Genomic DNA, 15,838 nt, shown 5'->3' with positions numbered 1-15,838 from the left:
AAAAAAATAAATGCATTTCTGTTTTTAAGTTCATATTCAAAGCATTTCAGTACTAAAAAAAATGTATAAAAAAAACCGCTGCATCAAATAAACGCAATAATCAGAGCTGTTTGGTGCAGAAAATGTGGATAAAAAGCAGCAGAAAAAAACAAAAAACATAATTTACACTATGTGTGAACACGGCCTCAACTGACCATAGAGAGGACTCCACCTAATGCATGCATATTCAGCTCAACATGGTAATGACCAGGCGAGTCCACAAGAGGGCAGTGCTACATTTCAAATGCTATCAAAATAAATGAACAAAAATGTAGCGGCCGAGGTGTAATAGATAGATCTGGATCAGATATGCGATATATAGATAGATGCACTCGGGAGGGCAGTAGTCCTTCCTCCATGTCACTTACGTCTCCTATCATCACCGCCTCCTCCGGGCGGCAGTCTGTGCTCCTCAAGGCTTCTAGGAAAAAAGTCTTCTCTGGTTTTCCCACCACAATGGCCTTAGTGTCTGTCGCATATTCCAAAGCTGTCACAAATGGGCCGGGACCCAGCGCTAAGCCGTCCTTCTTCTTGTAATACCTGGCTTTGTGTATGGCTATGATGGGGGCGCCATCGAGCGCCAGTCTGGAAAGAAGAGGATGGAAAGTGTAAAGGCACATTGCCGAGTATATAGCTTGTCTTATCGGGGGTGGGGGGTCTCTACTGACCTGATTTTTTGCCCCCTATTTGTGCAGCTACCATGGCAATTTAAAAAGACCCTGAGTCACAATGGAAACCCCCCCCCCCCCAACCACTAAATTCATTACCACACATTTTAATGGCAAGGGTGCAATGCTGCATCCCCCCAGAGGTGGCGCTGCAGGAATATTGAACATTGACTGCCAGGTGGCTAAACATTTTGCACCTGATCACTGGGGCTTCTAAGAACAGGACTCATAGATGTCAGTAAAGTAGGCCAATCCCGTCCACTTCTGCAGGAGTGGCCGACCCTTTAATGTGTATGGTGTCTGCTGACATTTAATATGAGGATAGAAGTCTTTTGCGCTCACTTGGTATAAGTCATAGGTATCAGGGTGCAGCTTGTTCTCCTCTCTTCATTTAAAGCCCATGCACGCTCAGCTGATTTGAGCATGCATGTGGGGTAATTAGGAAATATGTAATTTTTTTTTACCTGGTGTAAATGCCGCTGTTCTCCTGAATCCGGCGATGTTTCTCTTTTGTTCCTGCGCCTCTCCGTTCCTGAGATATGGCCACTTTTCCGCTTTGGTATTTTTAACCAAGAGGGTGTGGATCTTTTACTGAGTGTCACACCCAGTTGGATAACAAGACTAAATTTGTATACAGAAAAGAAGGGCCCATATCTCGGGAATGGAGAGGCGCAGGAGCGAAAGAGAAACATCGCCGGATTCAGGAGAACAGCGGCATTTACACCAGGTAAAAGACAAATACATATTTATGGCAAGTGGCAAGTTATTTTTAAAGGGGATGTCCAATTTAGACATAACCTTATTGGAACGGTTCCCCAACAATAAAATGGAAAATACTTCTTCAAAAGAAATTGAGTCAACGCTCATTGAGAAGGAGACATATCTTTCCTAATAATCCTCAATTCAGCTGAGCGTGCAGCATGGACCCCTCTAAGAACCAGGCTATCGGGGGAGGGGGGGTGAGTTGCACTTGCTGGTGACATACAGGTTGTAGAGTATAGGGTTAATCCCAGGTTGAAGCAGAAGCCCGATAGGATGGCAGAGCCCTTCATTACAGCCACCACATTTATGACCCTAGATCAGATCTCCGGATACATCAGTGATAAGAGCCGCTCAGTGCAGCAATTCACATCTATCAGGAGCTATAGATGCGCTGGGAGAGGATGGGAGTAGTAGTGCCACACGAGGGTCCGTGCGGGTTACATAGAATATATAGATAGTGGAACTAATAATGGACCGTATCTGTGCTTCCTACTCATAGTGGACCTGACCGAGGGGACAGCGCGAGGCACTGACCTAACTGATTAACGTCAGAGCTGCAGATAATAACATGGGGAGGAGCGGTGGAGACTCAATGCTGGACCCGGGGAGGGTGAGCAAAGCTTATTTCTTTGTTTTATGGACCTGTGGAGGGTGAGCAAAGAAAAAATCTTTGTTTTATGGACCAGTGGAGGGTGAGTAAAGCACAATTTTTTTGTTTTTAAATCAAACAAACTTCAGCCCGGGGATAGGGATTTTCTGAACCAGTAAAACCCCTTTAATTACCCTACATCGTTGCTGTAGGTAAACTTGAGACATTGCACACTTGAAATCAATGGCTTTCCCATCTTATGCATGGATGACCCCGGTCCGTCAGGAAAAGAGACTCTCTCTCTCTAATACCGTCTTGGCTAATAAAAGTGGGTCCTGAGTAGGAAACCCCCTGAGTGACGTCCTATAGTGAAATACTCACCGGAGTGATCTCATATGGTCTTACGACTCGCTCCACTGTTTAGAAGGCTTACGGCGGCCATTCCCTATTAGTAAGTCTATGTCGTCTGGCCGGGGTTGTGGGCGTGCGTAATCCAGCGCATGCGCAGCAGATCAAGAGTGCCGAGGAAGCGGGCATTCTGTGCAGCGGGAAAGAGAATAGCCCACTAATAGATGAGGATCATGATCAGAGACTCTCCTTTATTAAAGTGAAACTGTCAGCAGGTTTTTACTATGTAATCTGAAAGCAGCATGATGTAGGGGCAGAGACCCTGATTCCAGCGATGTGTCACTTACTTGGCTGCTTGGTGCAGTTTTGATAGAATCCCTGTTTTCTCTATTGTAAATGTAGTGGTGCTCAGAATGCAGAGCTGTGTATAACCCCGCCCACACCACTGATTGGCAGCTTCCTGTACACAACTGTCAACAAGCTGCCAATCAGCACTGGGGGCGGGGTTATACGGATTAGCTAGACTGCCCTGCACATGAGATCTAGTCCAGCAGTGATAATCTCCTGCTGATAAAACACTGGTTGTATTGAAACTACAGCATAATAAGTGACATATCGCTGGAATCTTGCTCTCTGCCCCTACATTAGATTAAATAGCAAAAAAACTGCTGACAGATTCCCTTTAAAGTGACACATCGCTGGAATCTTGCTCTCTGCCCCTACATCAGATTAAATAGAAAAAAAACTGCTGACAGATTCCCTTTAAAGTGACACATCGCTGGAATCTTGCTCTCTGCCCCTACATCAGATTATATAGCAAAAACCTGCTGACAGATTCCCTTTTAAAGGGATTTTCCCACATAAAGCATTTAACACCTATCAATGTATGATCGCTGGGACCCCAACAGATCACTAGAATGGGGGTCCCAAGTCTTATGTGGAACCAGTGGAGCATAGACAGGACACCTAAAATTCACGGGATGGTAGCGCATGGGTAATTACATGGGCAAATGGCAGTAAGACCATTGACCTGGGCAAGAGCGGGGTTCATTCTGCCCTTAGAATGAGAAGGAAAGATGTGAATGATCCAACATATAAGTTATAGAAGGCGGCAATTCACCCGAGAACATGGCTTTATATCTCCGGCAGATGATGAGGGTGATAAGATAAGAGTAGAAGGGAGATTAGATAAAACAGGGTCCCTGCACCTCCTGACCTCCCTCACGCTACAGTGCACCCGGGAGTGCAGTCAGTCTGGAAGTATTAGTGGTGAGGACACAACATTTTCACTTTTCTATTTTTATGTCACAATTTTGAACAAGAAAAAAATACAACAAAATTTGTAAAAATAAATAAATAAAAATAGTATAAAAAAAAAAACTGTAAAAAAAAAAAAAAAGTAGCATAAAATAAATGAAAATTTAAAATGAATAAAATATAAAATGTAAGCAATGAGGACAGAGATCAATTTTACAAAATACAATACAATAAATCATGGAAATAAAATAAAAAAGTAATGTAAAGCAATGAAAATAAAATAGCAATAGGGTAAAGGAAAATAAAAAATAAGATTAATGAAAAGAAAGAGAACACTGGATGAAAAAAAAAAAGTAAAATAAAAGACAAATGAAACTAATAAAATGAATGCAAAAGAAAATAAAAAATATGTAAAAATATAATAAACAAATCAGTACAAATGCAATTATAAATCCAAAAAAATACTAATAGGAATAGAAAGGAAATAAATGCTGTGAAGAGTGAATGCAAATAAAAAAAAAATACAAAATAATACAAAAAAAAGAAATGACTACAAAAGACCCCCCAATACCACTCATCCCGTCTTACTATATCATGGCCCCTCTGGTGTCTTATCACCCACCGTGACCTTGACTTTTTGCATTTTTATTATTGCTTGTTATATTGTACAGCGTCACCTTTCCTACTAACGTCGTTTCTCAATTGAGTATATTACACATCCTGAGCACTGGGGTCCCCTCTACTTCTCCCCAACATGTACGCCTGTATGGTGACTACTTGTTTCTTATATAAGGGGATAGAGAAATATATCACTACATTACCGGCTAGATAGATATATAATAGGTTAATTTTAACATTGAGAGATAGAATATCCCCCCAAAAAATCAAGAAAATCACATTGTATAAATTAGATAATTTTTTTTGCATTTTGCAGTGAGAAATAAGTATTTGATCCCCTACAAACCATTATGAGTTCTGGCTCCTACAGACCAGTTAGACGCTCCTAATCAACTCGTTACCTGCATTATAGACATAGTCTATACATAGTCACCTGTATAAAAGACTCCTGTCCACAGACTCAATTAATCAGTCAGACTCTAACCTCTACAACATGGGCAAGACCAAAGAGCTTTCTAAGGATGTCAGGGACAAGATTATAGATCTGTCTGCACAAAGCTGGAATGGGCTACAAAACCATAAGTAAGACGCTGGGAAAATGGAAGAAATACAAAATGACTGTCAATCGACATTGATCTGGGGCACCATGCAAAATCTCACCTCATGGAGTATCCTTGATCTTGAGGAAGGTGAGAGATCAGCCTAAAACTACACAGGGGGAACTTGTTAATGATTTCAAGGCAGCTGGGACCACAGTCACCAAGAAAACCATTGGTAACACATTACGCCTTAAAGGTTTAAAATCCTGCAGAGCTCACAAGGTTCCCCTGCTCAAGAAGGCACATGTGCAGGGCCGTCTGAAGTTTGCCAATGAACACCTGGATGATTCTGTGAGTTATTGGGAGAAGGTGCTGTGGTCAGATGAGACAAAAATTGAGCTCTTTGGCATTAACTCAACTCGCCGTGTTTGGAGGAAGAGAATTGCTGCCTATGACCCAAAGAACACCATCCCCACTGTCAAGCATGGAGGTGGAAGCATTATGTTTTGGGGGTGTTTCCCTGCAAAGGGCACAGGACTACTTCACCGCATCAATGGGAGAATGGATGGAGCCATGTACCGTAAAATCCTGAGTGACCACCTCCTTCCCTCCGCCATGACATTAAAATAGGTCATGGCTGGGTCTTCCACCAAAACAATGATCCAAAGCATACAGCCAAGGCAACAAAGGAGTGGCTCAAAAAGAAGCACATTAAGGTCATAGAGTGGCCTAGCCAGTCTCCAGACCTTAATACCATAGAAACCTTATGGAGGGAGTTGAAGCTCCGAGTTGCCAAGCGACAGCCTCAAAATCTGAATGATTTAGAGATGATCTGCAAAGAGGAGTGGACCAAAATTCCTCCTGACATGTGCGCAAACCTCATCATCAACTACAAACAACGTCTGACTGCTGTGCTTGCCAACAAGGGATTTGCCATCAAGTATTAAGTGTTGTTTGCCAGAGGGATCAAATACTTATTTCTCACTGCAAAATGCAAATAAATGTATCTAATTTATACAATGTGACTTTCTTGATTTTTTTGGGATATTCTATCTCTCAATGTAACCTACCCTTAAAATTATAGACTGTTCATGTCTGGGTCAGTGGGCAAACTTACAAAAACAGCAAGGGGTCAAATAATTATTTCCTTCACTGTATAAAAAGACACATCTGCATGTTTTTCTCAATATCTGACATGAAATCAGAATAAACCTTTCCCGTTTTAGGTCAGTTAGTATTACCATGATGTTTAATATTTGCCAAATGCCAGAATAATGAGAGAGAGAAAATGTTTTAAGGTATTTTTATTACTTACTGCAAAGTCAAAAGTTTCCATACATTTCATTAGTATTTGGTACCATTGCCCTTAACCTGAATGACTTGGGTCAGACGTTTGGGATATCCGTCCACAAGCTTCTCACAATAGTTGGTTGGAATTTGGGCCCATTCCTCCTGATAAAACTGGTGTAACTGATCCAGGTTTGTAGGTCGCATTGCTCGCAGCCTTTTCAGCTTTGCCCAGAAATTTTCAATAGTATTGAGATCAGGGCTTCGTGATGGCCACTCCAAAACATTGACTTTGTTATCCTTAAGCCACTTTGTTACCATTTTGGCAGTATGCTTCAGGACATTGTCCATTTGGAAAACCCATATCCGCCCAAGCTTTAACTTCCTGGCTGATGTCTTGAGATGTTGCTTCAGTATTGCCACATCATCTTCTTTTCTCATGAAGCCATCCATTTTCTGAAGTGCACCAGTCCCTCCTGCAGCAAAGCAACCCCACAACATGATGCTGCCACCCCTGTGTTTCACAGTTGGGATGGTGTTCTTAGGTTTCCAAGATTCTCCCTTTTTCCTCCAAATGTAACGATGGTCATTATGCCCAAAAAGTAAAATTTTAGTTTCATCAGACCACAAGACATGTCTCCAAAAATTAAGGTCTTTTTACCTGTGTACAAACATTAATATGGCTTTTTTATGTTTCTTTTGGAGTAATGGCTTCTTCCTGGCAGAGTGGCCTTTTAGCCCATGTTGATACAGTACTCGTTTCACTGTGGATCTTGACACAATCTTACCAGCTTCCCCCATCATCTTCACAAGGTCTTTATCCTTGGGTTGATATGCACATGTTGGACCAAAACACGTTCATCTCTGGGACATAGAACCCGTCTCCTGAGCGGTATGATGGCTTAATTGTTCGTACAGATGAACGAGGCACCTTCAGGGATCATGAAATTGTACCCAAGGATGAGCCAGACTTGTGCAAGTCCACAACTCTCTTCCTGATATCTTGGCTGATTTCTTTAGACTTTCCTATGATGCAACACAAAGAAGCAGTGTGTTTCAGGTGAACATTAAAATACATCCACAGGTGTGTCTCTAATTAACTCAGATGTTGCCAAAAAAACTATCAGAAGCTTCCAAACACATTACATCATCATATGGGCAGTCCAGAATTGTTTAAATGCATAGTAATCTTAGTATATATAAACTTTTGACTTTGCAGTAAGTAATAAAAATGTCTTAAAACATTCTCTCTCTCTCTCTCTCTCATTATTCTGGCATTTGGCAAATATTAAAAATTATGGTAATCCTAACTGACCTAAAAAGGGAAAGGTTTATTCTGATTTCATGTCAGATATTCAGAAAAACATGAATATGTGTCTTTATATATAGTGTATGTAAACTTCTGGTTTCACTTGTAGATAGATATTAGATAGATAATAGATAGATAATATATACAGTGCTGGCCAAAAGTATTGGCACCCCTGCAATTCTGTCAGATAATACTCAGTTTCTTCCTGAAAATGATTGCAATCACAAATTCTTTGGTATTATTCTCTTCACTTAATTTGCTTGCAAGGAAAAAACACAAAAGAGAATGAAGCAAAAATCAAATCATTGATCATTTCACACAAAACTCCAAAAATGGGCCAGACAAAAGTATTGGCACCCTCAGCCTAATACTTGGTTGCACAACCTTTAGCCAAAATAACTGCGAACAACCGCTTCCGGTAACCATCAATGAGTTTCTTACAATGCTCTGCTGGAATTGTAGACCATTCTTCTTTGGCAAACTGCTCCAGGTCCCTGATATTTGAAGGGTGCCTTCTCCAAACTGCCATTTTGAGATGTCTCCACAGGTGTTCTATGGGATTCAGGTCTGGACTCATTGCTGGCCACCTTAGAAGTCTCCAGTGCTTTCTCTCAAACCATTTTATAGTGCTTTTGGAAGTGTGTTTTGGTTCATTGTCCTGCTGGAAGACCCATGACCTCTGAGGGAGACCCAGCTTTCTCACACTGGGCCCTACATTATGCTGCAAAATTTGTTGGTAGTCTTCAGACTTCATAATGCCATGCACACGGTCAAGCAGTCCAGTGCCAGAGGCAGCAAAGCAACCCCAAAACATCAGGGAACCTCCGCCATGTTTGACTGTAGGGACCGTGTTCTTTTCTTTGAATGCCTTTTTTTTTTTCCTGTACACTCTTTGTTGATGCTTTTTCCCAAAAAGCTCTACTTATGTCTCATCTGACCAGAGAACATTCTTCCAAAACGTTTTAGGCTTTCTCAGGTAAGTTTTGGCAAACTCCAGCCTGGCTTTTTTATGTCTCGGGGTAAGAAGTGGGGTCTTCCTGGGTATCCTACCATACAGTCCCTTTTCATTCAGACGCCGACGGATAGTACGGGTTGACACTGTTGTACCCTCGGACTGCAGGGCAGCTTGAACTTGTTTGGATGTTAGTCGAGGTTCTTTATCCACCATCCGCACAATCTTGCGTTGAAATCTCTCGTCAATTTTTCTTTTCCGTCCACATCTAGGGAGGTTAGCCACAGTGCCATGGGCTTTAAACTTCTTGATGACACTGCGCACGGAAGACACAGGAACATTCAGGTCTTTGGAGATGGACTTGTAGCCTTGAGATTGCTCATGCTTCCTCACAATTTGGTTTCTCAAGTCCTCAGACAGTTCTTTGGTCTTCTTTCTTTTCTCCATGCTCAATGTGGTACACACAAGGACACAGGATAGAGGTTGAGTCAACTTTAATCCATGTTAACTGGCTGCAAGTGTGATTTAGTTATTGCCAACACCTGTTAGGAGCCACAGGTAAGTTACAGGTGCTGTTAATTACACGAATTAGAGAAGCATCACATGATTTTTCAAAGGGTGCCAATACTTTTGTCCACCCCCTTTTTTAGGTTTGGTGTGGAATTGTATCCAATTTGGCTTTAGGACAATTCTTTTTGTGTTTTTTCATTGAAGACAAATTAAATGAAGATAATAATACCAAAGAATTTGTGATTGCAATCATTTTCAGGAAGAAACTGAGTATTATCTGACAGAATTGCAGGGGTGCCAATACTTTTGGCCACCACTGTAAGTAGACTTATAGATGAGTAGATTTAGATGGATGAATAGATGATTGATAAAATCTATAAAATTGACTTTTCTTTCCAAAATAAAGAATAACGTTTTCCAGAATAGTACATTTTTCCTCACATTGAATAATAAAAGACGCAAAAAAAATCTCTTCCATAGTTTAAAATAAAATGTAAACGTTTCAGCCGTCAAAGCAGCAATTTTATAAAGTAGCTATAAGTGTCTCTAATTACCAAGGCTGATAATAGCTCCGCTACGAGGCGCTCCGTCCATCTTTACACTCCTGTGCTCGCCTCGGGGCCTGTTCACACTTTGTGATTTGCTCCACATTTCAGCCACTGCAGTATTTTACTAGACCAGGCAGATGTCATGTATGGATCACGTGCAGGAGGCCGCTGTTCCCGGCACCAGAACATTATAGGGGTTGTCCAACAGATAAACAATGATTTTTATAAGGCTCGGACTGGTTAGTAACATCGGCGCCATCCGTCTGCTGTCAGAAGTCTACGGCTGACAGGTAATTGGGGCACGGGCCGGGCACGCCTTTGTGTGGGCTCGTTATTAAAGTCGCCGCGTGGATGGAGCAGACTTTGGCGGGTTAGCGAGTCCCTCCGGAGCAGGGAGGACTAATCCGTCGGTTAAGAAGTAACCAGCCAATTACACGAGCCGTAAAGCGCAATCAGGCCAGGACTCACCTGAAGGCCCGATTCATGCGCGGGTAGTTGAAGTGTTCTGGAGCTAATCCTATCAGCACCGCGTTGGGACTGTCGGTGGCGATTCCTGCGAGCGGAGAAGAGAGAGGTCACAGCCGGAAGACTCGGCAGTAATTGAATTCTACGTGGCGTCTATAATTTAGTCATGCTTCAATACAAAGCCCAAGGAGGAAATTCTCATCAATGCAAAACCTTTAATTCTCGCACCGGTATTAAAATCCCTGTCCTCTATATCTATACGTCAGACATTGCATCGCCGGCTCTCGGATGCGAGCAACTTGCTGTAACCCTTTCCTTTCTGCTTCCCATTTTTTCCTGTTTATTTTTAAATGTGATGTATTTTTTTTTGCAACAAAATCTGCAGTGATATTTTTTTGATTCCGATTTGGCTGCATTTTTTTTCCGCTGCGCATCAGCAGGGTCAAAATATACTGATGGGAGAAGGTGGATCGTGACTAATGGTGCCGACCGGCCGCCGATAAATGAGCCATCGATCTGCTGCACAGAACATGATCAGCGCTCATTTAATAGCTTGTTCATGATGACTGAACTTCCATGTACAGGAGGATTCCTCTGTGTGAATAGCATATCACTGGTCTCAGCAGCACATAATGTTTAAATAGGACAATACTCTGCCGGGAACAATGATTTTTTATGACCAGCTCCATCGCCCCCGCTGTACATCCAGCCCCATCACCGCCGATTTATAACATCCGGACCCATTGCCCTCGGTACATATTATCTGGCCTCTTACAACCCGGTGTATAACATCCGGCCCCCGGCGTATAACATCCGGCCCCTCACCCCCGGTGTATAACATCCAGCTCCACGCCCTCTATGTATAACATCTGGCCCCCCCGTTGTATAACATCCGGCCTTTCGCCCCCAGTGTATAACAACCGGACCCCTCGCCCCCGGTGTATAACATCCAGCCTCACGCCCCCCAGTGTATAACACCCGGCCCCTCGCCCCCGGTGTATAACATCCAGCCTCACGCCCCCCAGTGTATAACACCCGGCCCCCTCGCCCCCAGTGTATAACACCCGGCCCCTCACCCCCAGTGTATAACATCCAGCCTCACGCCCCCCAGTATATAACACCCGGCCCCTCACCCACAGTGTATAACACCCGGCCCCTCGCCCCCAGTGTATAACATCCAGCCTCACGCCCCCCAGTGTATAACTCCCAGCCCCCCGGTGTATAAAATCCAGCCCCTCGATTCCAGTGTGAAACATCCGGCCCCTCACAATGATAGTAATGGTAACACGGATGATGAGTTGGAGAATATGCAGGTATCGGACGCACCCGTGTCAATGGAATTCTTTATTAAAATAATTTAGAAATGAATGTGGAATACCGTAAGTATTACAAATTATTGGTGTAAGACAATTCCCCTTTATTAAAAGGAACAAGGAAAGATCTTTGAACAAATTATTAAACAGCATGTATGTAAGTACTTGGATAAGAGTGTTTGCCCGCTTTCTGATTTCTTATTCTTTTGCATTACTGTCATATCTAAATGTTTCAAATCACAAAACAAAATTTAAATATTAGACAAAAATAACACAAGTAAACACAAAAAGCAGTTATTAAATGAAGGTCTTTATTATTAAGGGAAAAATAAATCCAAACCTACAGGGTCCTGTGTGAAAAAGTAATTGACCCCCCTTAACACATAAATTAACTGTGTTTATCACATCTTTGGGAAGCTGAGTTCAATTCCCCTAGCCACACACAGGCCTGATTACGGCCACACCTGTTCTCAATCAAGAAATCACTTAAATAGGACCTCCCTGACAAACTGAAGTAGACCAAAAGATCTTCAAAAGCTAGACATCATCCTGCGATCCAAAGAAATACAGGAACAAATGAAAAACAAAGTAATTGAGATCTATCAGTCTGGAAAAGGTTATAAAACCATTTCTAAAGCTTTGGGACTCCAGCGAACCACAATGAGAGCCATTATCCATAAATGACGAAAACATGAGTGGCTGGCTGACTTACCCCAAGAGCGCAGTGATAACTCATCCAAGAGGTCACAAAAGACCCCACAACAACATCCAAAAGAACTGCAGGTCTCACTTGCCTCAGTTCAAAGGAACCTGTCAGGTCCCCAATGCCCTCCAATCCATCAGTATTCAGCTATTTGTGATTATACCCCCTCCCTAACCAGCCCTGTATAACATAATTCAGTTAAATAAATGCTTTAAAAAAAACATTTATAACCTCCGCTTTCCCTATGCTAATTAGGGCTTTGACTAGTCGATGGGGCGTTAGTTTCCCAGACTAGTCAGCCCTCTTTTTATGTTGTCATGCCCCTGTGGGCGTGATAATATAATTTGCACTAGCAGCATAATCACCACTCATGTATATCGGCGCAGGCAAACCGCTCATTCCAGTCCGTCACTGCATCTCTGAAGCCAGGCGTACGCTTTCCGGCTTCAGAGGCGCACTGCGCATGACCGGAAGCCATCATCTGAACTTCCAGACATGCGCAGGGAACGCCTCTGAAGCCTCTAAGCAAAAAGAACATAAAGACACATCTCAGTTTTGTCAGAAAACATCTTGATGATCGGCAAGACTTTTGGGAGAATACTCTGTGGAATGACAAGACAAAAGTTTAACTTTTGGAAGGTGTATGTCCCATTACATCTGGAGTAAAAGTAACAGCATTTCAGAAAAGGAACATCATACCAACAGTAAAATATGGTGGTGGTAGTGTGATGGTCTGGGGCTGTTTTGTTGCTTCAGAACCTGGAAGACTTGCTGTGGTAAATGGAACCATGAATTCTGCTGTCTACCAAAAAATCCTGAAGGAGAATGTCCAGCCATCTGTTCGTGACCTCAATCTGAAGCGCACTTGGGCTATGCAGCAGGACAATGATCCAAAACACACCAGCAAGTCCACCTCTGAATGGCTTAAGAAAAACAAAATCAAGACTTTGGAGTGGCCTAGTCAAAGTCCTGACCTTAATCCGATTGAGATGCTGTGGCATGACCTTAAAAAGGCGGTTCATGCTCGGAAACCCTCCAATGTGGTTGAATTACAACAATTTTGCAAAGATGAGTGGCCAAAATTCCTCCAGAACATTGTAAAAGACTCATTGCCTGTTATCGCAAACGCTTGATTGCAGTTGTTGCTGCTAAGGGCGGCCTAATCAGTTATTAGGTTTAGGGGGCAATCACTTTTTCACACAGGGCCCTGTAGGTTTGGATTTCTTTTTCCCTTAATAATAAAGACCTTCATTTAAAAACTGCATTTTGTATTTACTTGTGTTATCTTTGTCTTATATTTAAATTTGTTTTGTGATCTGAAACATTTAAGTGTGACAAACACGCAAAAAGAAATCAGGAAGCGGGCAAACAGTTTTTCACACCAATGTGTATACTGACAGACCATGTGACACTTAGATTGCACACAGGTGGATTTCCTTTCACCAAGCATGTGACTTATGAAGGCAATTGCTTGCACCAGAAATTTGTAGGGGCTTCATCTCCAAAGGGATAAATACATATGCTCGTGCCAATTTTAGTTAATTGATCCCATAAATTTAATTTATGCCTATATTTTATTCACTTCACCAACTTAGACTATGTAGTTCTGATGCATCACATACAAATCGGATTACAAAAACACAAGTTGTAACAAAATAGGTAAAAAGTCAAGGGGGGTGAATACTTTCGCAAGACACTGTATAAATTATGGCAACAGTAAGCTCAAAATGTGGTGGGATTCTATTCTCTGTGATGTACCAATTGTGACAGTGGAAGCAGATTCTTCACAGCATCTGAATGAGAGATGGAGCCTTCTGCTTCGATCTGCAAGATTTAGGGTGAACTGTTCAATTTGGTTGTTTTGTTGAGTCGCTGGTCCATTGAATACAATGGGAAACCAATTTGCCTCTTTTTTCTCATAAATTCACCACCCAAACTCTTTCACAAACATGGTGAATCATTTCACAAATATATCCCAATGGTCACTGAAGAAGAGAAACACAAATCAGGTGAACATTATTATTCCCCTTCAACCAGAAGCCTTAACTTTACTTCTAAATGAATATGGTTAAGCATCAGACACATAAGAAGATGTCGCTGTATAGTCCGCAAACCAGCAAAAGTAAGAAGAGGACATAGCTGCTTCTAAAGGGTTAATCTGCTAAAAGCAGGACACCTGCATGTAAAGGGTAAATCTGAGTCGCTTGTAAGCCGTTATTCTAAGTCTCTTACTACAAGCTGTACAAAGACAGCAGTAGCCAAACCCTACAGTTAAGAGAATGTACAGTGGGTACAGAAAGTATTCAGACCCCTTTAAATTTTTCACTCTTTGTTTCATTGCAGCCATTTGGTAAATTCTAAAAAGTTCATTTTTTTTCTCATTAAAGTACACACTGCACCCCATCTTGACTGAAAAAAAACTCAGAAATGTTGAAATTTTTGCAAATTAAAAAAGAAAAACTGAAATATCACATGGTCCTAAGTATTCAGACCCTTTGCTCAGACAATCATATTTAAGTCACATGCTGTCCATTTCCTTGTGATCCTCCTTGAGATGCTTCTACTCCTTTATTGGAGTCCAGCTGTGTTTAATTAAACTGATAGTACTTGATTTAGAAAGGCACACACCTGTCTATATAAGACCTCACAGCTCACAGTGCATGTCAGAACAAATGAGAATCATGAGCTCAAAGGAACTGCCCAAGGAGCTCAGAGACAGAATTGTGGAAAGGCACAGATCTGGACAAGGTTACAAAAGGATTTCTGCATTACTCAAGGTTCCTAAGAGCACAATGGCCTCCATAATCCTTAAATGAAAGAAGTTTGCTAGCCAAACTGAACAATCGTGGGAGAAGAGCCTTGGTTAGAGAGGTAAAGAAGAACCCCAAGATCAGTGTGGCTGAGCTCCAGAGATGCAGTAGGAATATGGGAGAAAGTTCCACAAAGTCAACTATCACTGCAGCCCTCCACCAGTCGGGCCTTTATGGCAGAGTGGCCCAATGGAAGCCTCTCCACAGTGCAAGACATACAGTATGAAAGCCCGCATCGAGTTTGCTCAAAAACACATGAAGGACTCCCAGACTATGAGAAATAAGATTCTCTGGTCTGATGAGACGAAGATAGAACTTTTTGGTGATAATTCTAAGCGGTATGTGTGGAGAAAACCAGGCACTGCTCATCACCTGCCCAATACAATCCTAACAGTGAAACATGGTGGTGGCAGCATCATGCTATGGGTGTGCTTTTCAGCTGCAGGGACAGGACGACTGGTTGCAATTGAAGGAAACATTAATGCGGCCAAGTACAGAGATATCCTGGATAAAAACCTCTGCCAGAGTGCTCTGGACCTCAGACTTGGCCGAAGGTTCACCTTACAACAAGACAATGACCCTAAGCACACAGCTAAAATAACAAAAGAGTGGCTTCAGAACAACTCTGTGACCATTCTTGACTGGCCCAGCCAGAGCCCTGACCTAAACCCAATTGAGCATCTCTGGAGAGACCTGAAAATGGCTGTCCACAACGTTCACCATCCAACCTGATGGAACTGGAGAGGATCTGCAAAGAAGAATGGCAGAGGATCCCAGAATCCAGGTGTGAAAAACTTGTTGCATCATTCCCAAGAAGACTCATGGCTGTACTAGCTCAAAAGGGGGCTTCTACTCAATACTGAGCAAAGGGTCTGAATACTTATGACCATGTGATATTTCAGTTTTTCTTTTTTAATAAATTTGCAAAAATTTCTACATTTCTGGGTTTTTTTCAGTCAAGATGGGGTGCAGAGTGTACTTTAATGAGAAAAAAAATGAACTTTTTAGAATTCATAGAATCATAGAATGGTAGAGTTGGAAGGGACCTCCTGGGTCATCTGGTCCAACCCCCTGCTCAAAGCAGGATTCACTAGATCATCTCAGACAGATGTCTGTCCAGC

General features: G+C 42.2%; 1 protein-coding gene across 1 annotated transcript in view; it reads right to left on the bottom strand.

The window, feature by feature from the left end:
• Positions 1 to 15,838, bottom strand: part of HDHD2 (haloacid dehalogenase like hydrolase domain containing 2) — a 41,510-nt gene that overhangs the window by 1,507 nt on the left and 24,165 nt on the right. The window contains exons 4-5 of the mRNA XM_073680567.1: positions 9,895 to 9,979; positions 408 to 624 (exon numbers count right to left, since the gene is read on the bottom strand). Coding sequence (XP_073536668.1) covers positions 408 to 624; positions 9,895 to 9,979 — 302 coding nt within the window. The remainder of the gene's footprint in view (positions 1 to 407; positions 625 to 9,894; positions 9,980 to 15,838) is intronic.

The sequence above is a fragment of the Phyllobates terribilis genome, unplaced genomic scaffold, assembly GCF_046119375.1.
Source record: "Phyllobates terribilis strain yellow unplaced genomic scaffold, ASM4611937v1 Scaffold_1__5_contigs__length_1240528914, whole genome shotgun sequence".
NCBI lineage: Eukaryota > Metazoa > Chordata > Amphibia > Anura > Dendrobatidae > Phyllobates > Phyllobates terribilis.
Note: the sequence above shows the minus strand (reverse complement) of the source record. Positions and strands in the feature narration are given on the sequence as shown.